General features: G+C 65.5%; 5 protein-coding genes and 1 long non-coding RNA gene across 16 annotated transcripts; 3 read left to right on the forward strand and 3 right to left on the reverse strand.

Annotated features, from left to right (window-relative positions):
- Positions 1–803: 803 nt before the first annotated feature.
- On the reverse strand, positions 804–5,662 carry LOC122209423. The gene is made up of 3 exons (XR_006197587.1): positions 5,316–5,662; positions 3,249–3,381; positions 804–843 (listed from the first exon to the last, which is right to left on the reverse strand). It is a non-coding gene; the product is annotated as an uncharacterized LOC122209423 (long non-coding RNA).
- IGFALS (insulin like growth factor binding protein acid labile subunit) lies at positions 3,379–7,570 on the forward strand. The gene is made up of 2 exons (XM_042921251.1): positions 3,379–4,710; positions 5,659–7,570. Exons 1-2 carry the CDS (start codon positions 3,732–3,734, stop codon positions 7,458–7,460), a joined length of 2,781 nt encoding a protein of 926 aa, XP_042777185.1. The 5' UTR covers positions 3,379–3,731; the 3' UTR covers positions 7,461–7,570.
- A 795-nt stretch (positions 7,571–8,365) lies between these two features.
- Positions 8,366–12,337, reverse strand: NUBP2 (nucleotide binding protein 2). 7 transcript variants are annotated; one of them, XM_042921260.1, is made up of 7 exons: positions 12,023–12,051; positions 10,498–10,616; positions 10,205–10,403; positions 9,470–9,624; positions 9,258–9,368; positions 9,054–9,123; positions 8,366–8,946 (listed from the first exon to the last, which is right to left on the reverse strand). In XM_042921260.1, the coding sequence occupies exons 1-7, from the start codon at positions 12,036–12,038 to the stop codon at positions 8,801–8,803; spliced, it is 816 nt and encodes a 271-aa protein (XP_042777194.1). In that variant the 5' UTR covers positions 12,039–12,051; the 3' UTR covers positions 8,366–8,800. The 7 variants fall into 7 exon arrangements, with proteins under 7 accessions (XP_042777194.1, XP_042777197.1, XP_042777199.1 ...); XM_042921263.1 differs by lacking the exon at positions 12,023–12,051 and adding an exon at positions 11,858–11,970; XM_042921265.1 differs by lacking the exon at positions 12,023–12,051 and adding an exon at positions 11,547–11,742.
- Positions 11,179–17,967, forward strand: SPSB3 (splA/ryanodine receptor domain and SOCS box containing 3). Of its 3 annotated transcripts, none has more exons than XM_042921254.1 (7): positions 11,179–11,526; positions 13,521–13,658; positions 16,141–16,318; positions 16,411–16,598; positions 16,728–16,830; positions 16,911–17,036; positions 17,250–17,967. In XM_042921254.1, exons 2-7 carry the CDS (start codon positions 13,533–13,535, stop codon positions 17,576–17,578), a joined length of 1,050 nt encoding a protein of 349 aa, XP_042777188.1. In that variant the 5' UTR covers positions 11,179–11,526; positions 13,521–13,532; the 3' UTR covers positions 17,579–17,967. The 3 variants fall into 3 exon arrangements, with proteins under 3 accessions (XP_042777188.1, XP_042777186.1, XP_042777187.1); XM_042921252.1 differs by lacking the exon at positions 11,179–11,526 and adding an exon at positions 12,321–12,494; XM_042921253.1 differs by lacking the exon at positions 11,179–11,526 and adding an exon at positions 12,526–12,746.
- EME2 (essential meiotic structure-specific endonuclease subunit 2) lies at positions 17,961–21,272 on the reverse strand. Of its 3 annotated transcripts, none has more exons than XM_042921255.1 (8): positions 21,056–21,272; positions 20,711–20,847; positions 20,333–20,425; positions 19,590–19,681; positions 19,309–19,405; positions 19,020–19,135; positions 18,645–18,834; positions 17,961–18,559 (listed from the first exon to the last, which is right to left on the reverse strand). In XM_042921255.1, the coding sequence occupies exons 1-8, from the start codon at positions 21,270–21,272 to the stop codon at positions 18,389–18,391; spliced, it is 1,113 nt and encodes a 370-aa protein (XP_042777189.1). In that variant the 3' UTR covers positions 17,961–18,388. The 3 variants fall into 3 exon arrangements, with proteins under 3 accessions (XP_042777189.1, XP_042777191.1, XP_042777192.1); XM_042921257.1 differs by having other exon boundaries at positions 21,072–21,264; XM_042921258.1 differs by lacking the exon at positions 20,333–20,425 and having other exon boundaries at positions 21,072–21,264.
- An 84-nt stretch (positions 21,273–21,356) lies between these two features.
- On the forward strand, positions 21,357–22,538 carry MRPS34 (mitochondrial ribosomal protein S34). The gene is made up of 3 exons (XM_042921100.1): positions 21,357–21,705; positions 21,795–21,837; positions 21,927–22,538. Exons 1-3 carry the CDS (start codon positions 21,385–21,387, stop codon positions 22,220–22,222), a joined length of 660 nt encoding a protein of 219 aa, XP_042777034.1. The 5' UTR covers positions 21,357–21,384; the 3' UTR covers positions 22,223–22,538.
- The last annotated feature ends 29 nt before the right edge of the window (positions 22,539–22,567 follow it).

Consider the following 22,567-nt stretch of genomic DNA (forward strand, 5'->3'; position numbering starts at 1 on the left):
GTCCTCCCGGAGGCGTCCTACTGCCGGAGGCGCCCACGTTCCTCGGCTCCTGGCCTCCTCCCTGTCTACTCCCCACCCGTGGTTGGGGTCCTCTCACTGCCTACGCCCGCCCTTCCTGACCCCCCGCTTCCACCGTCAAGGACCCTTGTGGTGACACTGGGTCCATCTGGAAAACCCAGGTTAGTCTCACTACCCAGGCTGATCAGCACCTCCACTCCCTTTGCCCGTGTAACCCGACACAGTCCGGATTCCGGCGGAAGGACAGGGCATCTTCGAGAGCATCATTCCGCCTGTCAGAGCATCAGAAGTCATGGTGACGGGCCGAATGCTCACCTCCAACACCAGGAGCAGGTGAGGGAGGTGTGCTCTCGCCTCCGTACTCAACATCGTACTGGGCGTGCAGGGAGGCACGGAAGGAACAGAAAAGGGGTAGTACACAGACTGGAGAGAACAAGCGAACACGTTCTTAGTCACAGCTGATAGGGTCCTACGGAATCCAGATACACGCACACACCTGGCCGGTGAGTTTGACGGTCCCGGACACAAGATCGGTAAGAGAAATACAGGATCTTTCTACCAGCTAATGACCACCTGGAAATGAAATTCAGACGACTTCATTCACAACGGCACCAAGACTAATAACATAAGTAGAAACTATTTTATCAAAAACACAAGGGGCACCTGGGTGGCTCAGTCGGTTAAGTGTCCAACTCTTGCTTTCGGCTCAGGTCGTGATCTCAAGGTTGTGAGTTCAAGCCCCACATCAGGCTGTGTGATGAGCAAGTATCCTGCTTGGGCTTCTCTGTCTCTCTCTCTCTGCTCACGCTTGCTCTCTTGCTCTGTCTGAAAATAATAAATAAACGTTAAAGTTAAAAAAATAGTGTCAAGTTTAGAAAAATTAAGGAAGATGTAAGTAAATGGGAAGGTACTCCGTGTCTCTTGATTAGAAGAACTTTGTGATCTTGGGTTAGGCACACAAAAAGCATGAAACAAAAAAAAAACCTCAGTAAGCTGGACTTCACTAAACTTTCACATTTCAAAGGACAAAGTTTTTTTTTTTTTGAATTTTTTTTTTTTAACGTTTTTTATTTATTTTTGAGACAGGGAGAGACAGAGCGTGAACAGGGGAGGGGCAGAGAGCGAGGGAGACACAGAATCGGAAACAGGCTCCAGGCTCCGAGGTGTCAGCACAGAGCCCGACGCGGGGCTCGAACTCACGGACCGCGAGATCATGACCTGAGCCGAAGTCGGCCGCTTAACCGACTGAGCCACCCAGGCGCCCCGAGGTTTTTTTTTTTTAATTGGTAAGCCACAGGCAAGGAAAAGTATCTGCAAGTATCGTGTCTGATAACCTACAATTAAAGTCTGACAACTCAGCAAACAATTTAAAAACGTGCAAGACTCCGATCAACACCCTGCCCGTGAAGACGAGGACCACTGTGCACATGAGAAGGCACTCGGCCCTAACCGTCCACGCCACGCAGGGTCGTGGGATGGGAGCAGCTGACCTGCAGACAGCACACCCCGCGTGCAGGTGAGGACGAGACCCAGCCGGAACGCTCCTACTTCTCACAACGTTACGCTTTTGAGAATGGTTTTTTAAAAAGTCAGACATAAGGGGTGCCTGGCTGTCAGGAGAGCACGAGAGTTGATCTTGGGGTGGTGAGTTTGAGCCCCACGTCGGGCATAAAGGCTACTTAAAGAAATCCTTAAAAAGTTATACATAAATATCCTGTGAAGCAGCAATTCCACTCCTGAGAACCTACTGGAAGGACGAGACACACGTCCACACCAAGACTTGTATCTAAACGTTCACGCCAACGCTGTAGCAGCCCCCAAAACAGAAACAAAGCAAACGCCCATCAGCCGGCGAGTGGACCCACACGTGGTGCAGATCCCTAGGGCGAACAGCCATTCAGCCAACAAGGCACGAAGGACTCACACGCTGCTGTGTGGGGGACGCACAAGACCACAGAGCGCACACAGGGTCCTGTAGCGGCGGGGGGAGGGGGGGGCACGCCGTCCAAACCACAGGGCTGTGCGCTTTCTACGCGTCACAAGGCTGTTGGCGCGGAAGAGAGCCGTCGGTGAAGGCGTTGCGCCAGCTAACGCTCACTGTGCCACCCCACAAGCGACAGGCGCGTCCGGCCCGGACTGATGGGAGACGGAACCCAAGGGAAAAAAAGGGATCAAATAACATCAAGAAGCAACAACCACCTAGGAGAAAACCTACACGCGACACGAGATCCCAGGAGCACCGAGAGCACCGCGTGCAGGGGCGGGAAGACAGCATGGTGAGAACACCCGTCCGCCACGAACCTGAGCACGACCCTCACCCCGACAGCCTCCGGTTTCGGCTCACACACCCGGCAAGCTGCTCCCGCGACGTGTGAGGAACCAAAAGGGGCCACCCGTAGGTGGCTGGACTGCTCCGGCGGGGATCTGCTCCACAAGCCACGGACACTTCCCCACACCCTCTGGCCTCGGGGGCAGCCCCCCAGGGCCGGGGGCCCCGACATCGTGTCCACACGCACATCCACGGGGCACTCTGGTCCCTGTGGCACATGGGATGTGACCACACGAGGGTCTGCACGGTCAGGACTCTGGGTTTGCTGTCCCTCAGGCTGGCACCCGAGGAACCCAGCTCAGTGACCCTGCAGGGTCTAGGGACAGCAGGCAGGACGCCACGGCCCACATGTGCCCGATGGGGGACTTGTAGCCCGAGAAGAAGTTTTTAAACACACACATCAGACTATCCGACAATCGAACAAAATTACACGCACATCACAAAATGGGACATTCCCCCGGGGAGAAGCCTGAGGTGCTGGTGCGTCACCGACATTTGAGAAACAAACGACAGCTGATGTTCACTACCCTTTGGGGCCGGGGACGGCCGGGGCGGGGGTGCGGTGTGCGACTCGACCGCCCAGAGCAATCCAAGTGTCGCGCCCCGAGATCTGAGCTGGACGCCAGGACCGCTCAGCCTCCATGACAGCAGCGGCCAAAGCCAGTGCGCGAACCCCGTACACAGAAGCTTGGAAGCAAAGGAGGCCGCGCGCCTCGGGCAGACCCTCGGGCGGTCAACCGTGCGTGGCAGGCGCATCAAGGGACCCGGCAGCCAGGACAGGCCGCTCTGGGAGGCCTGGGGCGCCGGGGACGAGCTGGCATTGCGGCAACCCCCAGCCCCCCGAGTTCTCCAGCGCCCCACTCGGGATCTATAGACAGCACGGTCCCCTCCCCATGCTCACCCTCCCTTCCCGACGAGGGTCCTCGGCCACGAACGTGCTGAGTCCGCACTTTGCGCTGTGTCAGTGCGTGTTTACCGTGTAAATTTCTGGGCGTGGACTTTCTCCCGGCAGATCTATAATTTCTCAGAACGGCCTGGAAATCAATCAAAGCTCAATAAAGGGAGAGATAAAGCTGCCCTCACCCCCAAGCATGAGCAGCTAAGGCAGGGCAAGGGCGAGGCAGGGTGGGGGGCTGGGGAGGGGCGCCGCAGCTGCCCACTGTCCCCTCCATGGGGCTGTGAAGCAACCGCCACCCTCCGCGTCGCCTCGCGGTGGGGGCGTCACGTTGGAGTCTGAACGTCGGCAAGCCCTGCCTCCAGCCCCGCCTGCGCAGCCAGAGGAGGGCCCCGTGGGCAGAGGCCGGGAGGCGGGGCTGGAGGGCCGACTGCACCCCGCCAGCCCCAGGGAAGAGGGGGTCTGGGCAGCCAGAGCAGAGGCCGGTGGATGAAGGCACAGCAGGGCTCCCCTCGCTCGAGCAACCAGCACCTTGCCGCCCCCCTACTTCCTGGCCTGACCTGGGGCTGCCCGCAGGCCAGGCGCTGCGCCGCCATCCTGTGCGGAGCGGGGTGGCCGTGCCCCCCCCCCCCCCGCCCCAACAGCTCTGGGGACAGCAGGAGTCCCAAAGCAGGTGGAGGCTGGTCTTGCGGCGCAAGACCTGGCCCCCAAGGCTGGGCCTCCCTCCGCTCTTCCCGGGAGGGCAGTGCTAGGAAAGCAAACACGAGGTGGCCGGGAGCCCGGCTGGTGTTCCTAGAAGAGGCTGGGGGAGGAGGAGCTGCCAGACACCAGCTGACCCTGAGGTCGCAGAAGCCCCGGGGAGTCCTAATGAGGACCCCACCCAGGCTGTTAGGAAACGGGCAGGGGGAGGGAAGGTGTGGCCAGCACGCCAGACCCAGCTCCTACTTAACTCCCACGTGGCCATCTGCTGAGCGGGGAGGTCCCCCACAGCGGCCCGAGGGGCCCCCACCTTGGCTCCGGGGGCTGGCCAAGCAGAGGGGCCTCCTCTCCCGGCTTCCCCAAAGCTGTCCCAACCACAGGCTGCTGCCGGGGAGACCCCTGCCCCCACACGCCTGCTGCCCCAGCTCTGCCCCGCTCAGCCCTGCAGGGCGAAGGTGGGGGGACACACCCGTCCCCCAGAGCTGCACCACCGCCCACCTCGATCCCCAAAGGTGGCTTCGGGGTGAACGCGGCACCCCCCGACTCTCCCGTGCTATCTGCACCCTGGGCGCTCGGGGCCGATGCTGGCAGCCGGGCATGAGGGGGTTAATGGAACCCGGGTCAGCAGGGCTGGGCTGGCCTGAGGCAGGGTGCTGGCTGCCCCAGCAGTGGGGAAGTCAGAGGGCAGGAGCAGCCGGCCCCAGCAGACGCACCCCTGCTCACTGCCCGTCTGTGGTCTGCTCTGCACACGGGATGGCCCTGAAGAGAGGTGAGGCGCCCCCAAGTGCCCCGGCCCCTCGCTCTGGGGGCAGCCGCCCGGCCAGGGGCGGGCCCTTCTGGGTGGGCCGATGGGGGAAGTGTCCCTGCTGGGGTCCCAGAACGCCTCAGTTCCCTCTGTCCACCTCCACTCTGGTCCCAGGGACCAGGACAGTGGTGCAGGGGAAGGGTAGGAGTCCCCTCTCAACCCCCAGAGACCCTCCCCTGGGGACTGCTCCCCTTCCAGCCCCGCGGGGCCTCGTCCCGTCCAGTCCACAGGGGATGGGGCATGCTCTGACCTCACGCTGAGTCCCTGAGCCCTTCCAAGGGCCGGGACAGGCCCAGTTCTGTGGGTAGCCCAGCGTTCAATGCAGGTTTTGGGGTGGCGCTGCTGTGAGGCCCAGCGCCCTTTGTCCTAACACACCCCTGGCCCCTGGTGAGGGGATGGCGTTCTGTCCACCCTGCTTCTGTCCCCATGCCGGCAGCGGGCTGCGTATGCCAGGGAACACCCGTGTGAGGGCCCTCCAATCTGGGGGCAACGGCCGGCGCTCGAGGGCAGCGAGCACACGTGACCCGGGCCTGTGCCGGAAAGCCCTCCCGCATTCCCCCTGGGCCCACCTGGCAGCCTGGCCGGTGCCCGTGTTCGGGACGCAGACGGCCGCCCGGCTGTACGGGCAGGTTTCCCCTGGGAAGGGGCATCGCTGCCCGGCCGGGTGGAGAGGACAGTTGGTCTGGAGCCGGACGACAGCTGTCCTGTCTGGCTCCGCTTCTGGTCCCGGCAGGGTGAGTACGACTCGGCTCCCACCTTTCTGCCGCCTGACTGGCAGCGCCTGTCTTTGCGGTCACGTGCTGCGGTCTCGGTGCCGAGTCCCATACTGGGCTGCGGGCGCAGGCCGAGGCCTGGAACGTCCCGGGTCTCGCTCGCCCCGGGACTCACGTCCTCCGGCTCCTCTCCTTGCAGGAGGCCCGGCCCTGGCCGTGCTCCTGGTCTCCTGGGCAGTGCTGGGCCCCTGCGGCCTAGAGGGAGCGGAGCCCGGGGCTCTGGGGAAGGCGGAGAGCCCGCAATGCCCAGCCGTCTGCACCTGCGGCCACGAGGACTATTCGGACGAGCTCAGCGTCTTCTGCAGCTCCAGGAACCTCACGCGGCTGCCCGACGGCATCCCGGACGGCGCCAGGGCCCTGTGGCTGGACGGCAACAACTTCTCCTCCATCCCCGCGGCGGCCTTCCAGAACCTTTCCGGTCTGGGCTTCCTCAACCTACAGGGCAGCGGGCTGGCCGGCCTGGAGCCGCGGGCACTGCTCGGCCTGCACAACCTCCACCACCTGCACCTGGAGCGGAACCAGCTGCGGGGGCTGGCGGCCCACACGTTCCTGCACACCCCGGGCCTCGCCTCGCTCGGCCTCGGCAACAACCTGCTGGGCAGGGTGGACGAGGGCCTCTTCCGGGGGCTGTCCGGCCTCTGGGACCTCAACCTCGGCTGGAACAGCCTGGCCGTGCTCCCGGACGCCGCCTTCCAGGGCCTGGCCGGCCTCCGCGAGCTGGTGCTGGCGGGCAACAAGCTGGCCTACCTGCAGCCCGCGCTCTTCTGTGGCCTCGGCGAGCTGCGGGAGTTGGACCTGAGCAGGAACGCCCTGCGCAGCGTCAAGGCCAACGTCTTCGTCAAGCTGCCCAAGCTCCAGAAGCTCTACCTGGACCACAACCTCATCGCCGCCGTGGCCCCCGGCGCCTTCCTGGGCCTGAGGGCGCTGCGCTGGCTGGACCTGTCGCACAACCGGCTGGGCGGCCTCCTGGAGGATACCTTCCCCGGCCTGCTGGGCCTGCACGTCCTACGCCTCTCGCACAACGCCATCGCGGGCCTGCGGCCCCGTACCTTCAAGGACCTGCACTTCCTGGAGGAGCTGCGGCTGGACCACAACCGCGTCCGGCAGCTGCCCGGCCAGGCCTTCGAGGGCCTGGGCCAGCTGGAGGTGCTCACGCTCAACGACAACCAGATCCAGGAGATCGAGGCGGGCGCCTTCCTCGGCCTCCTGAGCGTGGCGGTCATGAACCTGTCCGGGAACTGCCTGCGGGCGCTCCCGGAGCAGGCGTTCCAGGGCCTGGGCCGGCTGCACAGCCTGCACCTGGAGCGCAGCTGCCTGGGCCGCATCCGCCCGCACGCCTTCGCCGGCCTCTCGGGGCTGCGCCGGCTCTTCCTCCGCGACAACGGCATCGTGGCCGTGGAGGACCAGGGCCTGCAGGGGCTCGCGGAGCTCCTGGAGCTGGACCTCACCGCCAACCGGCTGGCACACCTGCCCGGCCAGCTCTTCCAGGGGCTCGGCAAGCTGGAGTACCTGCTCCTCGCCGGCAACCGGCTGGCGGCGCTGTCCGCGGACGCCCTGAGACCCCTGCGGCGCGTCTTCTGGCTGGACGTGTCGCACAACCGCCTGGAGGCCCTGCCCGAGGACGTGCTGGCGCCGCTGGGGCAGCTGCGCTACCTGAACCTCAGGAACAACTCCCTGCGGACCTTCGTGCCGCGGGCCCCCGGCCTGGAGCGCCTGTGGCTTGAGGGCAACCCCTGGGACTGCGGCTGCCCCCTCCGGGCCCTCAGGGCCCTGGCCCTGCAGCAGCCCGACGTGGTCCCCCGCTTCGTGCGGGCGGCGCTGGACGGCGATGACGGCCAGCCGCCCGCGTATGCCTACAACAACATCACCTGCACCGGCCCCGCAGCCGTCGCCGGCCTCGATCTGCGGGACGTGGCCGAGGCCCACTTTGCTCACTGCTGACCGCGGGCTCGCCGGCCCAGAGCCCGGCGGGGACACGATGTCCGCCTCGGGGGCCAGGTGTCACCTGCTCGCTTGCCGGGGTCCCGTCCCTGGGAGGACCCGGGGCAGCCGGGGGGGGGGGGGGGGGGGTTCTGCTGGTGGGGGCACCGCCATCACATAGCACCCCCCCAGTCGGTAATTAAAAGCAATCTAACACATGCGTGTGACCGCAGGGGTGTAGCCTGGGGGGCGGGGGTGGGGAAGAAGGGTTCCGTCCCGGGTCCCCATCCTGTGTCCCCCCACCACCACACCCCTCCTAGGACGCCCGCCCACACCTGAGGGGCGGCAGCACCCACTCCGGGGCCCCGGAACCTCAGCTGTCCTCTTCGTGCAGTGTCCCTGGAGGCCCTGGTCCTGGGAAGCCGAGGTTCAGCCGGGGCGGCCTCCGTTGCCAGCTGGGACACCGGTCCGTGCCCCCAGCTCCCGGCCAAAGCTCTCGGCAGTGCCCCCTTTGCCGTCCTTTCCACACCCGGAAGCATCTGTCCGTGGTGCGCCCGCCCCTGTCCCTCAGGAAGTGGGACCGGAGGTTGCCCTCCACCTCCCTCCTCTCTCCTGCTCTCAGCTCTGCCCTGGGCCCTGCGGTGGGAGGAGGCGGGAGGAGGCGGGAGGAGGCGGGAGGAGGCGGGAGGAGGCGGGAGGAGGCGGGAGGAGGCGGGAGGAGGCGGGAGGAGGCGGGAGCGGCTGAGCCTCCCCCAATGCACATGCCTCTCCGCCATCACCAAGCCCTCCTCGTGCTGCCACCACACTTGACCCAAATGTCTCCAGGGGGCTCGGGGCCGGGGTGCCTGCTGAGAAGTGCGCGACATGCAAACACAGAGCCGGGACCAGGACAGGAGAGTCTGGAAGCATCAGACCCATCACCACGGTGAGGGGTGGGGGGGAGAACATTTAATTGTGGGTTCCTTTGAAGTGACAAGCTTAACACCTCACGACGCGCTCTCTTCTGTCACCACCCCCCTTCTGTCACAGGAGTCCCAAGGACAGCAGAGGCCCCAACGATTTTCCAGGCACATGGGCTTTGGGGCCCAGGGGGAGATGGCTGCCGTTTGAGCACCGTGAGACCAAGTGGGAATGTGCCAGCCAGGGAGAGCTCAGGCCACCGGGACCCCACACGTCCCCCTGGGCCCTGCCACGGGCCAACCTGGGGGAACTGCTCACTGTCAGCCGCTCTGCTGTCCGGATGCTACGGGAGCACCGGACTGGCTCCAGGGGCAGGGCTGAGGGAGGGAATGCTGGCCCCACACCCTTCTGCTTGGGTCTGCATATACTCGGCCAGGAGGCCTGTGGTGGGGGGGGTTCGATCAGGGGACGCGAGCAGGCGCCTCGGTCAGAACTTTCTGGGCTATAGACAGGAGCGCAGGGAAGGCTGGGCTCTCAGGAAATTCCCGGATGAAGTCTCGACCCTCCTCTAGGCTCTTAGTGAGCTCTGGGTCCAGGGGCACAGAGCCTGTGAAGGGAGACGGCAGGGAAGGGGCCGTGAGGGTGGCGGGGAGGGCCCCACAGAGGGGATCCCAGAGCCAGCCCAAGGGCCAACGGGGGCCGCGACGCACTCACCCAGGAAGGGGACTCCGGCGTGACTGGCCAGCTCCTCCCCGCCTCCCCGGGAGAAGACGCTGGTGCACTCCTACAACAGACACGTGCTGCTCCCTCCGTCGGCTCCCCCACGCCGAGGGGCAGGTGAGGGGCAGGTCCCGGGCTGTCCCAGCCGGCCCGACCCCCTCAAGGGCTGCTGCCCCCCGCCAAGTCCCCGCGACTCACCGCGCAGTGTGGGCAGACGAAACCGCTCATGTTCTCCACCACCCCGAGCACCCGCAGCCCCGTTTTCCTACAGAAGGTCAGCTCCCGCCTCACGTCCCCCACGGACACCGCCTGAGACCGAGGAAGAGAGGACCGTGGCCAGCGGGTCACTCTGCCTGGCCCTGGGTGTAGGGTCCCAGACCTCCAGGAGACCAGAGGAGCTCACGGGGTACCTGGGGTGTGGTGACCACGAGGGCCCCCAGGGGACCGTAGGGACGCAGGGCGTCCACGGTGGCCATGTGCTCATCAGACGTCCCCGGTGGCGTGTCTACAACCAGGTAGTCCAGCTGCCCCCAGGCCACGTCCGACACGAACTGCTTTATCAGCGCTGTAGTGACCCAGGGAGGCCCGGGGGCAGGTGAGGCCAGGGTCTCACGGGGGCCTCTCCAAGTCCCTCGCCAGCAGCCAGCCTCCAGCAGAGGGGCCGCCCGAGGGCAGCACAGCAAGCCGTTCCTCTGGGAGACGGAAGTGCACCCGCGCGGCAGGGAGGCTCCTTCCCGGGCCCCCGACACTCCTGCTCCGGCCTTAGCCGGGACCCGGGACCCTCCTGGGGGTGTCGGTGCCCGGACCCGGGTGCACCTCAAGCCTTGGCAGCTGGAGGGGAGGCGGCCTGCAGCGACGGCCCGCACAGGCACGCCCGAAGCAGCCCCCGCGCTCAGCCTGCTGGGGCAGAAACCCCAGAGCCCAGCCTCGCCGGGGCCTCCTGCCCTCATCCCCCGCACCGGCCTGATGGCTCAAGTGGGCAGCAGGGCCGTCGTGGAAACAGGGAGCCTGCCGTGGGAGTCTCTGCTTTACCCAACAACGTGGGGAGGGCCCGCGGTTCCTGCGCTTTCTAATGGGAACAGCTGAGGCGAGTAAGAAGGCTGGCCGCCCCCCCCCCCCCGCCCTCCATTACCACCTGCCATTACCATTCTTCTTGGGCCCCCTCCACACCACGGCCTCGTCGGGGTTCTCCAGCAGAAAGCCCACGGACATGAGGCAGATGCTCTGCTCCTGGTCCACGTAGACGGGCACCCAGCCGCCGTCACACTGGTGCACGGCCCTGCCCTGTGCCCGAAGCATGCGGGGGATGCTGGGACCACACAGGTCCACGTCGAGGATCCCCACCTGCAAGGAAGCGGGACGTCCACACTGCGCAGGGGGCTCCCGAGGCAGGGGCAGAAGGGACGCCCGCGCAGTGGCCGGGTTGGGGGGTGCTCACCTTCTTGCCTGCGTGGCGCAGGGCCAAGGCCAGCTCCGTGGAGATGGTGCTTTTCCCGACCCCTCCCTTTCCTGAGAGGACGAGGATGATGTGCTGGACGCCTGCCAGGTTTCCAGCCTCTAGCCGGAAGGGAGGAGGGCAGAGGACCTCAGCGCCAGGCGCTCTTCAAGGCTCACTCACCGAGGGGTCGCCAAGCACCTCCCACGGCCCAGATTCTGAGACCTGCCCCCTCACCCTGACATCAGCAAACACCCCAGGCGGAAGGTCTTCCAGTCGCCCAGCCCCAGATTTGACCCTCGGGTTTTCGGAATGCTGCCACCGCAGCCCCCGCCTGCAGCCAGGCTGCTGGGGCGGGACTGACCGGCCTCGAGCCGCCCCTTTACACTGCACACCTGTGAGCTCGCTCACACGCGGCCCGCACGTGGTTGATGAGCCGAGGCGCTGCTGGCTCCCAGCTGACTCCAGGGGAAAACAGGCAAACATGGAAGACGATGGGGGATCGGCTCGTCGTGACAGATGGCAGGTGCCTCTGTGCTGGGGCGGCCCCACCCCCGCTCCTAGGACGGACCTGTGGGTGCCCAGCGTCCTCTTCTCGGGAAGGACGCTTCTGGCTCCGGGGACCGGAACCGCCTCTCTCGGACCAGTCCTTAAACCCCACGTGCGTTAGGGTGGCCACAGTTTGCACCTGTAGCCTTGGCTGTTCCCCATGAGGGCCCGGGTCCAACAACCGTGGATCCCTGCTGGCCGTTGGCCGCTCTGCCTCAGCCTCCCTCTCCTTTCAGGGAGCCTGAAACGTCACTGAATATTCACCATCCCCACCCCTGCCACCCCCAGGGGCTGCCATCTGCATCCACGCAACCCCTGTGCGACACCCTCTTGTTACCTCAGCGCCCTCTGGATCTCGCCATCCAGACTCCTGCCCGGTGTCCGACAAGCGACCTTTCCCACCACCGTCGCTGCGAGCCCGGGTCCTCAGGCGGGCTCCACGAACAACGCACTGATACCACCCCCCTGCCCAACGCTCCATGGGTAGGTTCAAAGGCCCCCACCTGCAAAGCCTCCACAAGAAAAACCGAGAGGGACAACTGGCCCGGCTTCTGGCGGGTCTCCGTCACAAAAGCACACGGTGCCTGCCCCAGGTCTGCCCCGAGGACTCGGACCGGACCGAGCACGACTTCGAGCCGCGCGCGGCAAAGCGCCGCTACGGAAAGTCTCCTCTGCACGCCCCGCCCCACTTCTCTTCCTCAGCAGGGACCTTTAGAGAGTCACCCTAGTATTTCGTGCAGAACCAGAAGAGACGTCCGGGTTCGCGTTAGGACCCCCGCTTAACCCAGAACTCCACCAGTACGTCGGTTACAACCTGAGCCTCCGACCTTCCGGCACCAGCAGGCCCCCGAATCGGACGCACGGGGCGCAGTACGGCGACCCCGCGCCCGTCACCTGCCTGCCCGCGGACTGAAAACCCAGGGCCGCGCCCCGCAGCTGCGCGCCGGACCCTCCCACTCCCGAGGACCCCGGCGCTCACCCGCCGCCGCCTCCATCCCGCCGCGCCCCGCGGCCGCTTTCCGCTTCCAGCGCGCAGCGCCCGCCCCCTGGCCGTCCTAATAGGGCCACTCGCGCGGCACTCAGCCAATCACGTCTCACGTAAGGTGCACGCACGTTGCGGTGCGTCCGACGAACCGGAGATGGACTCACTTCCGTGTTGGGCCCTTTCTCGCTCTATGCCGAATGGGCGCACGGGCCCTCTCCCCGACGGCTTGAGATGTGACCAATAGGGATGTCGAGTCAGGATTGACAGGTCCAGCATCCTGTCGGCAGGAAACATGTGCCGCGCGGCCCGCCCCCTGCTCCGGGCCGCCAGCGCCCGCCAACACCCGGCCGCGGCAGCAGGGCCAATGCGGCGCGGGGGGCGGGCTGCGGGGCGGGGATTGTTTACGTCTCGTTCGGGAGCTGAAAGTAGGTCACGGCCGCCCGGCGGAACGCGGCGGCGGCGACAGGTGAGCGAGCGGCGGCCGGCGGCACCCGCGCCGCTGGCCTGGCGGTTCCGCTGGCGACGGGAGGCCCCGGTGCGCCTTTGTTCGTGCGGGCGGCGGTGCCAAGCGTCCCCGTCGTAATTCCCGCCACCGCGCGGCAGCGGACACCCGCGGGGACCGGGTCGGGAGCGCGTCGCCTGCTGTGCGCTGCGGCGGGGGCGCCTGGGCTCCGGAAGCTCTCGGTGCAGGGGACCGCCGGGACGGTTACAGAAGCCGGCAAGGAACCTGCGAGCCCAGCACGGGAGGGGAGGGCATTCCGGGCAAAGGGCAGGGCAGGGCTAGCAACTGCAACGGGGCCCTTGCGGCCTGGGGAAGCACAGGCGAACTTGAAGGTGTTGCAGAAATATGCATTCTCTGTTAATGATGCAAGGCCGGAGGGGTTTCAGGGCTTTTTAAGGGTTGTTTAATTTTTAAGATTTGTGTTTCCGAACACAACCTTGGTTGTAATGGGTGGAGTGGGAGGAGCCAGAAGGAAGGTGAGCTGTGGTTGGGAAGTCGGGCGACCGCGGGGATGGAGAGGTGTTCAGGCCACGCCTTGGAGGTGCTGTGAGGCTGTTAGGCTACCGCCCAAGGAAGGAAAGGGGTGTTCAGGATGACTGCGGTGGGTCTGGCATGAGGAACTGGGCGGTTGGAGATGCCATTTGTCAAACTGGGCAACAGAGGAGGAGCCAGACAAGGTTCGAGATGCCTGAGGGACACGCAGGCAGGACAGCTGGGCTCAGTAGGCTGAGCTCAGAGAGGGGCTGATACCCACGCTCGGGAGTCATGGGTGTCTGGATGGTGTTCTACGCTCTCTATCTGGCTTTTATCAAGGTGCTTGCACGCTGGAGGGAGGTGTGAGGTCAGGAAGAGTTCCAGAGCCCTGGCTGGGCACACACGTGGCTCCTAAGAGCGGCCACCTTGAGATGGGCCTGGCACCGCTGGCTGAGGACGGAGCGTGGGAGCTGGTGCCACAGATCTTCTTGGCTCAGAACCTGGGTTTTCTTCCAGATCCTGTCCACCATGGCCAGGCGTCCTCGCAGCAGCACAGCTTGGCATTTCGTCCTGAGTGCAGCCCGCCGAGATGCGGATGCCCGGGCCGTGGCTCTGGCGGGGAGCGCTAACTGGGGCTACGACTCAGATGGGCAGGTAGGTCCTAGCGGGGGAGGTGAACATGGCTGGACCGAAGGGTTGAGACGCTCAGGACGGGCACTGCCTGAGCCCAGACTGAAAGATGAAGATGCGCCCGAGGGCAGAGGACGGGCCCTCCTGCCTCTTGGGTGCTCTGTGCTCACCCAGGCAGTTTATCTCGGTTGAGGACCCACCGGTCCCGGGGTGACAGGACCCAGGGCAGATGCTGTATCCTTCTCTGTTCTTTCAATTTTCTGTCAGTTTGTTCAACAAAAGCTTCTCTGTTCCACTCACCTGACCGTTTTCCAAAGGTAGCTATCATTAACCTAACGCGCGTGCTCTTGCCTGGACAGATGTGCATTTGACGTTTATGCATATGCACACGTGTGTGTAGGAAGACTTCCGATTCTTGGAGGCCAAAGTTGCAGCAGCTTTCCTCCGTTGGCAACTCCAGAGCTCTGGGAAGGCCAGGAGCTGTCCACAGAGTGGCCTGACTGGGGTGCAGGGTGCCTGATGCACCCGAGTCTCACCACGCCAGCCGCAGCCGGGCCAGGATGGGGCGGCAGGGCTGCTTGGCCGTTGTGCCTGTTGGCTGGGTGGGCACTGTGGAGGGCTTCCTGAGTCTCCTCGACCCGGGCAGGGGTTTGGCTTTGCCCCGAGTCCCCTCTGGCTTCCTGCAGGGAGGATCCTTGGGTGACTCACGTCTGCCATGTCACAGCCACCCACCTTTTTGCCCCTGCGCAGCTAGGTGTTATGGGAGGAAGGGGTTGCATCTCTTCTAGAGTGAGTGTGGCCGAGCCCCGCGGAACCTCCAGACCTGGAGGCTGCAGTTCTGAGTTGGGGCGGCAGCCCCTTCCTAGGGCCTCCCTGCCCCAGCCAGCAAGAGGCCAGAGGCCTGCATTCCTGTCCTGCCTCTGGCTCCCCGGACCACGTGACCCAGAGCAGTCTGTTCTGCCAGTCCCTGCCTTTACCAGCTCATCACTGGGAGATGCGGGAGGTGTTCAGGGGCCGGGGCACAGCATCTGACACACATTTGCTGCTCATCTGTCACCTGCTGGACCTGGAGTACTGGATTGTGTGGGTGGGCCGGTCACCCTGAGAACCTCTGGATGAACACACCTCTCCCTTCCTCGTTCTGCTCTGGTCTGTGACCCTGGCTGCTGACCGAGTGGGAAGGGTTAGGGTCCACCCCTGGCCAGTGGAGCCAGTCTGCCTTGGCTTTTGGGGATCAGCATTCCATGGTAGTGGGGTGCTTGGGGTCTCCTTCCTGTATCCCTTTGGCATCGGTCTGTAACTGAAACTTCCCATTCTCTTCGTTTGGTCTCTGCCACACGGCTTCTGGGTGACCACCCCGTGGCCCCAATTGTAACAGAAAAGAAACAAGGACCGGGTTCTCTCGAGGGGCTTCCACTCCGGTGGGAGAAGGGAGGAGAGAGATCTGCAGGACAGGGAGCACAGCAGGGGATGGAGGAGCTGGAAGAGCCTCTCTGAAGTGACGCGGAAGCTGCGGTCTAAAGGCGGACCACCCTCACCCTGTGGGAGAAAGTGGACAGGCCTGTGGGGGGTTGGGAGGCTGCCTGGTGGGCTCCGATGGAGGCTGTGGGCCTTCGCTCAGAGCAGTGGCTTGCTGAGGTGTGGCAGGCCCAGCCCGGGTCTGAGCAGGGGCTGCCGGCCTGCTGCGCGGAGGGCATTTCAGGGAGCGAGAGGAGGGCCCAGAGGCCAGGAGAGGGAGTTGGAAGGTGGGGCCGGACCAGGACCCCAGCCCCTTGCTGGTTGGCCTGGAGTCCATAGCTAAGCAGGAGTCCAGAAAGGCCTGTGTCTTTAGAACAGGAACAGCTCCTGTGCACAGAAAGCGTCCCTAACTGGCCTGCAAGAAGGATCTGGCTCTGGGTCACCATTAGGCCTTCAAGACTTGGAACACGTGCCCTGACGACTGGGCCCCTCAGGCAGAAGACCAAGTCTCCACTCAGTGTTTTCCTACTGTAGAAGTGGCATGGGGCCACGGGGCTCCAGGGTGCCCCACCACATGGACAGGGTGCACGGGCACTGCCACGGCGAGGGGCACCTGCTGGAGTCCGGCTGTTGCCCGAGGGCACGGCCTTCGTCGGGTTGGCACGGCCCTCGCCCTGAGGCTCCCTTGCTTCCGGCTGCCCTCGGGTGGGGCTGCGGCGCATCCTCAGCCTGGAAGCTGCCTAGAGAACAAGGAGCCGTGGAGCGGGCTGGCGGCCCCCGGTGGCTCAACATCAGCTGGAAGCCCAGTGCCCCTGGCTGTGCGGAAACGGGGTGGAGCCCTTGAAGCCACTGCCAGGAGGCCGGAGCTGTCCAAGGTCACCGTGGGTGGCACTGGCAAGGGTGGGCAGTGCGTGCGTGGGAGACCCGGGAAGCCCTCCGAGGCCAAATCCCCGGGTCCCTTCCTGGGCCATTAGAGCGGCTGACCCGCGGGCCTAGGGACGGTGGGCGGCGGTGCCCCACACCCGAGCACCCAGTCTTTCCCTCCCAGCACAGTGACTCTGACTCGGACCCTGAGTCCTCGGCCCTGCCGCCACCCATCCCCAGCGCCGTGCCCGTGACCGGGGAGTCCTTCTGTGACTGTGACAGTCCGAGCGAGGCCTCCTTCTGCAACAGCCTGCACGTGGCACACCGGGGCAAGGATTGTCGCTGCGGCGAGGAAGATGAGCGTGAGTGCCTGGGGGCCCCTGGGGCGGGGGGCGGGGAGGAGCCCGGGGCCAGCCTGCCCTCCAGCCCTGGCCTCCGGCCTCCCCCTTCGCAGATTTTGACTGGGTGTGGGATGACCTGAATAAGTCTTCGGCCACCCTGCTGAGCTGTGACAACCGCAAGGTCAACTTCCACACGGAGTACAGCTGCGGCACGGCAGCCATCCGGGGCACCAAGGAGCTGGGGGAGGGCCAGCATTTCTGGGAGATCAAGATGACCTCTCCCGTCTATGGCACCGACATGGTAAGCAGCCGGGGGGCCGGGGGGTGGGGGAGGCAGGAGTGCCTCCAGGGCCCAGGCCCGCCCCCCACCTCCCCAGCTGGCGGGCCTTGGCAGGCCCTTGACCCCCCGTGCCCGCCCCGCTCTCCCCAGATGGTGGGCATCGGGACATCAGACGTGGATCTGGACAAGTATCACCACACATTCTGCAGCCTGCTCGGCAGGGACGAGGACAGCTGGGGCCTCTCCTATACGGGTGCGCAGGGCACTGCGGCCGGTGGGGCGGGCGGGAGGCCAGGGCGGCACCGCTCACCCCTCTGCCGCCCCCCCCCCCAGGGCTCCTCCACCACAAGGGCGACAAGATGAGCTTCTCGTCGAGATTCGGCCAGGGCTCCATCATTGGTGTACACCTGGACACCTGGCACGGCACGTTGACCTTCTTCAAGAACAGGAAGTGCATAGGTGAGGGCGGCTGGGCCCGGGCCCCCGGGGCCGGCAGCTGGAGCCCCAGGCCAAGCACCCCAGGCTCCCCAAAGGGCTGTCCTCCCAGAAGCCTGAGGTGCCGGGATCCCCGGCGCGAGAGTCGTCAGGGAGGTCCGTGTCCTCGGATGCCGTCGGGGCACACGCAGCCCCCGCAGCGGGCCAGAGCTCAGGCTGTGCTCCCTGCTCCCGCAGGCGTGGCGGCCACCAAGCTGCAGAACAAGAAGTTCTACCCGATGGTGTGCTCCACCGCGGCCAAGAGCAGCATGAAGGTGATCCGCTCGTGCGCCAGCGTCACGTCCCTGCAGTTCCTGTGCTGCTACCGCCTGCGCCAGCTGCGGCCCGACTCCGGGGACACGCTGGAGGGTCTGCCCCTGCCGCCCGGCCTGAAGCAGGTGCTGCGCCACAAGCTGGGCTGGGTCCTGAGCATGAGCTGTGGCCGCCACAAGCCCCCCTCGCCCAAGGCCGATCCCAGCGGCCCTGAGACCCGGCGCTGCCAGAGGAAGCGCTGCCGACGGACCTAACTTGTTTCCCAACGAAAACTGCTTTTCCGGGCCGAGGCGGCGCGTTCTCCGTCCCTCCCTTTTGGGCCACGCTCCGGGGCAGCAGACAGGACGGAGCTGAGGTCCGTCCCTCTGCCGCCCGAGGCTGGGACAGGCCCTGCGCTCCTGAAAGCAGAGCCGTCCGAGGGCGCCTGCTTCCTGCGTTGGGTGTGGGGGCGGCCGTCCTGGCTCTTCGGGACTGACCGCGGGCCCGGGCGGCTGTTGTGGGCTGCGGAGGACACACGTCAGAGGCGGCACCGCGGCTGCCGCCAGCTGGGGCTCTTTCTTAACTTGCCTTTTGCATGTCGTCAGCTGCTGTTTTTCTCCCGTCCCAGGCTGAAATGACCCTAATAAACTCGACGTTTGGGCAACGCCTCGCAGTGGTGGTGGGACGAGGCCTGGGGCTCTTTCCCTATCAGGTCCAGCTGCATTACGGTGCTTTCCAGGAGACAACCTGGCTGTCTTTCCTCCCGCAAGACCCCGTCTTACCGCTTCTTCCCCTTCCTGACCATTCCGCTGGGGCACCAGGCCCGTAGCCGCCGTGGACAGGACCCGGGGCAGGGGAACCTCGCCGCCACCCTCTCCAGCCAGCGTGGCAGCTCCTGGCAAGAGCGTCATCTCCTGCTCCTCCCGGCACCACCCCCTCGGGGCCAGGGGGCCAGACCTGACTGAGCACTCCACCCTCCCATCCCCCACATGCAGCGCTGTTCCCTTCCCTCGGCCTGTGGTAGTTTCCAGTTAACCTGCTAGGCAGGGCAGGCGGCGTACCCCCTTCTGGTCCTGCGGACGTGGTCAGGAGCCCAGGTCCAGCAGGAGCTCAGGACTGGTCGTGGTCAAGAAGAGGCAGATGCGGCGGGCAAGGTCAGGGCCCACCCTGCGGGGCCGCGCACCATCGCCCGTCTTCACGGGGAGGTCAGCCAGGAGGGCCGTGCGCTCCTGCTCTGTGTTGCAGGTCCTGTAGGCCTAGGGCAGGCACGGGGATGAGCAGGGCAGGTCCTGGGGACCTGGCTCCAAACGTGGGAGGGGGGGGCAATGCAGGGGGACCCACCTGCTGCAGAAGGCGGGGGGAGGGGAAGGCGGTGACAATAGCATCGGCCACGGCCGGGCTGACCCGGTTGAACTGCCTGATCTGCCGCCACCAGACCCCCCGAAGCCCTGTGCCATCTCTTGCCACTCGCTCACCCCCTGCCCAGCGTCCAGCCACACAGAAGGAAAAGGCACGGGACTCCCGGTACTGCCTGCAGACAGAGAAGGATGCAGGGGAACTTCTAGAAACTTCTCACCTTCTGAACGTCCCACTCTCCAAGCTCAACAAAGCTCTCAGTCTTCCCCGCTCCCAAAGCTATCAGAAAGGTACCACCTCTTCAGGCACTCCTGTCCCCCCTCCCAGCTGCAGCCACCAGTCAGGGTGGTGGTCACGCACTTGAGGGGGCGCTGCGCGAAGGCCTTGGTGAACGCGCACACGTGCCGACTCAGCTCCTGCCAGGAGGCCACCAGCAGCACATCCAGGTGTGCCCAGAGCTGCAGGAGCACCAGGGCCTGAGGATGTGAGCCCAGAGTGGGTCAGCGGAGGTCACCCTTGGGGACCCCCAGCTGAGACCAACCCCACATGCCGCCTGGGACCAAAATCGGGGCCGTGGGGCCTTGGAGAGCAGTCCAAGCTCCAGGACCAAGGCCAAACAAACACCTCACCCCACCCAACCAGCCCTCACCTCCTCCACCCTGGGCCAGCTGAGTGCCACTGCCGTACGGGCCACTGCTGCAGTCTCTGGCTGCCTCGTCTGGTGGATGTTGCTGGGCTGGTGAGACCTGAGCACAGGTTGCCTGTCTCTCCGGCTCCCGCCACCCTGCCATTCCCACCCTCCAGTTCTGTTTCCCCGATCCGCCCAAGGAAGGGGGGCAACTGTGTCACAGCCACCCCCAAAGCCACCACCTTTCCCCCGAACCCTCCCATCCCAGCTGGGCCTATTGAAGGCATTAGGGTGACCGGTACCACAGGTAGGCATCCAGCCCAATGACGGCTACGTGGGGGCTGGCGGAGCCCTCAGGAGAGATCCACGGTACCGAGCAGGGTGGGCCACAGGTCTGCAAGCCAAGGATGAACACACCGGTTTTGGAGGCTGTGGCAGGCAGGACCCACGGGCTACCAGGCCACAGCCAGTTTGCAGACAGGAAAAAAGTGAGCTTGGAAGTAACTGAGGGGTCCTGGGAAAAACAGACACAGTCTTTCTCTGGTCACCCGGTTGGAAACTGGCTTTATGTCTCTAGCAAAGGCAAAGAATATGTGAAAGCCCCGGGCACGTCCCAGGTACTGAAAAGAGCAAGTCTGAGTCCCCATCCCCCATTTCTGCTCTCTCCCTGCACCCTAGCCTGCCCTGTGGCTGGCATATGACACGTTTGGTAAGTACCTAACAACAGACAGCAAAACCTGCAAAGAGTCTGATTGAACGCCTCTGACTTCTCTCTAGTTTCTCTGGGAAACCTTCCTCATCCTGACTCTCATCCTGTGGAAATGGCTGTGGCTCCCATCCACTTCCAGGCCAAGAACCCACTTGGCTTCTCCACCTCGCCCACAACAGCTCCACAGTTGCTGAGGAGAACTCCAGACTGCCGCATGCATGCCCGGTCTGACCCTCTCTCCTTAAGCAGGGAAGGGAGGCAGGCAGAACAGCTCCCCCATGCTAAGAAACCCAGCCCCTGGAGATTTGTGGACGACTACCGCCCCCACCAGAGCACCTGGGTCAGCTGGTTGACGCCCTGCAGAAACTCCCCGGGCTCCAGGAGCAGTAGGAAATCCTGTTCACCTGCGTCCCACACCTCAGAAGGCACCTGTGGGGCACCCGGGTGGCTCTGAGGCTCCCGGCCACAGTCAATCCCAGGCTCCACCAGAACTACTCTAACTAAAAAACCCACGTCCCATCCCCTGCCAGGTGCAAGGCCAGTCGGGTTCTAAGGACAGGAGCCCTGCAACTTCCCAGCACAGTAGCTTGGGCCCCACCCACTCAGTGTTCTTCCTTCCCAGTTTACCGATCTGTAAAATGTGCAGGGTGTGTGAAGCCTCGCACATAAAACACTCTGGCCAGAACCGTACTCTGTACAAACCAGGACACTCACGGTGCGGGGGCAAGAATCCGGCTTTGCTCTGGTCCACCTGAGGCTCCGGGCCAGGCGCTGGGTTTCCACTTGGTACTCACAGCCCAGAGTGCTCAGGGCCTCCAGCAGGATGCCAGCACCAGCATCTTCCAGAACGGCTGCGAAAGGCCGCAAGAACACAGCGGTCACTACTTCCCTGCCCCACGGGCGAGGCCACCATCTGGTCGCCCCCAGGCCACACGCGTCCCCGCCAGGAAACCCACGCCAGTTCCTGGACGGGAGGCGGCCTTGGGGATGCGGCTGCCCCTGGGGCGCCCGCAGGGGGAGGTTCTGGGTCCCGCGGCCACTCCCCGCGCCCGCCCGCACCTGGGTCCACGCGCACCGCCACGCGCCGCAGGGCCTGCTCGGGCCGCAGCGCCTTGGCCGCCGCCCTGCGCTCCTCCGCCGAGCCGGGCACCCTCGCACCCTCCTCCGCGCCCGCGGGGCCCTCGGCGTCCGAGTCCGAGACCTCCCATGTCGGGGGACGCCGCAGACACCCGCCCCGGCGCGAGCTCCCCGCCCTCCCCGCATCCGTCCGCGACATGGCCGGCCCGGCCTCCAACTGGCTTCCGGCCGAGCCCGGACGCCTTTGCGCGGGACACCGTCCGCTTCCGGCGGCGGCGGCGGAGCGGCTTCCGGTCGGCGGGGCGCGGACCATGGCGCGGAAGAAGTTGCGGCCGCGGCTCATCGCCGAGCTGGCCCGTCGCGTGCGGGCCCTGCGGGAGCAACGGGAGCGGCCGCGCGACTCGCAGCGCTATGCGCTGGACTACGGGACGCTGACGCGGCCGCACTCGGGCCGCCGGCTGCCCGCGCGCGCCTGGGCCGACGTGCGCCGCGAGAGCAGCCTGCTGCAGCTGCTCAGTCGCCTGCCGCTCTTCGGCCTGGGCCGCCTCGTGACGCGCAAGTCCTGGCTGTGGCAGCACGACGAGCCGTGCTACTGGCGCCTCACGCGCGTGCGGCCCGACTACACGGCGCAGGTGCGAGCGCGCGCCCCGTCCCCCGCCACCGCCTCCGGGGCCGCGCGCGCGCTTTGAGCCGACCGCCTCCCTCTGCCCTTGCTTTGCAGAACTTGGAGCACGGCAAGGCCTGGGGCATCCTGACCTTCAAAGGTGAGGCGTTGGGGCCCCGGGTGGGGTGGCCGTCGGCCGCAGCCTGCCCCGCGAGCGTGTGTGCGATGCGCGCCGGCCCTCTTTCCCAGGACACACGGAGAGCGAGGCCCGGGAGATCGCGCAGGTCATGCACCACGACTGGCGGCTGGTGCCCAAGCACGAGGAGGCGGCCTTCACGGCTGTCACGCCGGCACCGCCCGAGGACGCTCAGTGCCGCGTGCCCTACCCGCCGCTCCTCCGGGCCATGATTCTAGCGGAGCGACGGAAGAGCGGGGACACCAGCACCGAGGAGCCCATGCTGAATCTCGAGAGGACGCGAGAGCATCCCTGGGACTACCCTGCGAAACAGGAGGCGAAGAAAAGGGCCAAGGCCGCCGCGGTGTAAAACGCCAGAGCGGGCAGGCTGTCGGGGAAGCGTACGGCGCTGGGCCCCGGTGTGAGAGCGAGAATGAACCCCCGGGAGCTTGCATCCGACCCGCCCCCCGCGACTTGTGCTGAAACGGACGGGCCGTTGCCCCTGTGTCTTTCCTTTGTCCCCCAGCTCTGTGATGACTGCTGTGGGGAAGCCGCGGGCCGCGGGGCTGGCCGTGTGCAGCCCTCGCGCTGGCGCCTGTACCTTCCAGGCTCTTTCCCCGTCCCCGTCGCGTGCGGCCCCTGCCGGGACTCGGGCAGACTGCACGCGAATAAAGGCAGAAGCCATAGCCTCGGGGTGTGGTTTCTTTGAGTTTGG

This window comes from Panthera leo, chromosome E3 (genome assembly GCF_018350215.1).
Source record: "Panthera leo isolate Ple1 chromosome E3, P.leo_Ple1_pat1.1, whole genome shotgun sequence".
In the NCBI taxonomy this organism is placed as follows: domain Eukaryota; kingdom Metazoa; phylum Chordata; class Mammalia; order Carnivora; family Felidae; genus Panthera; species Panthera leo.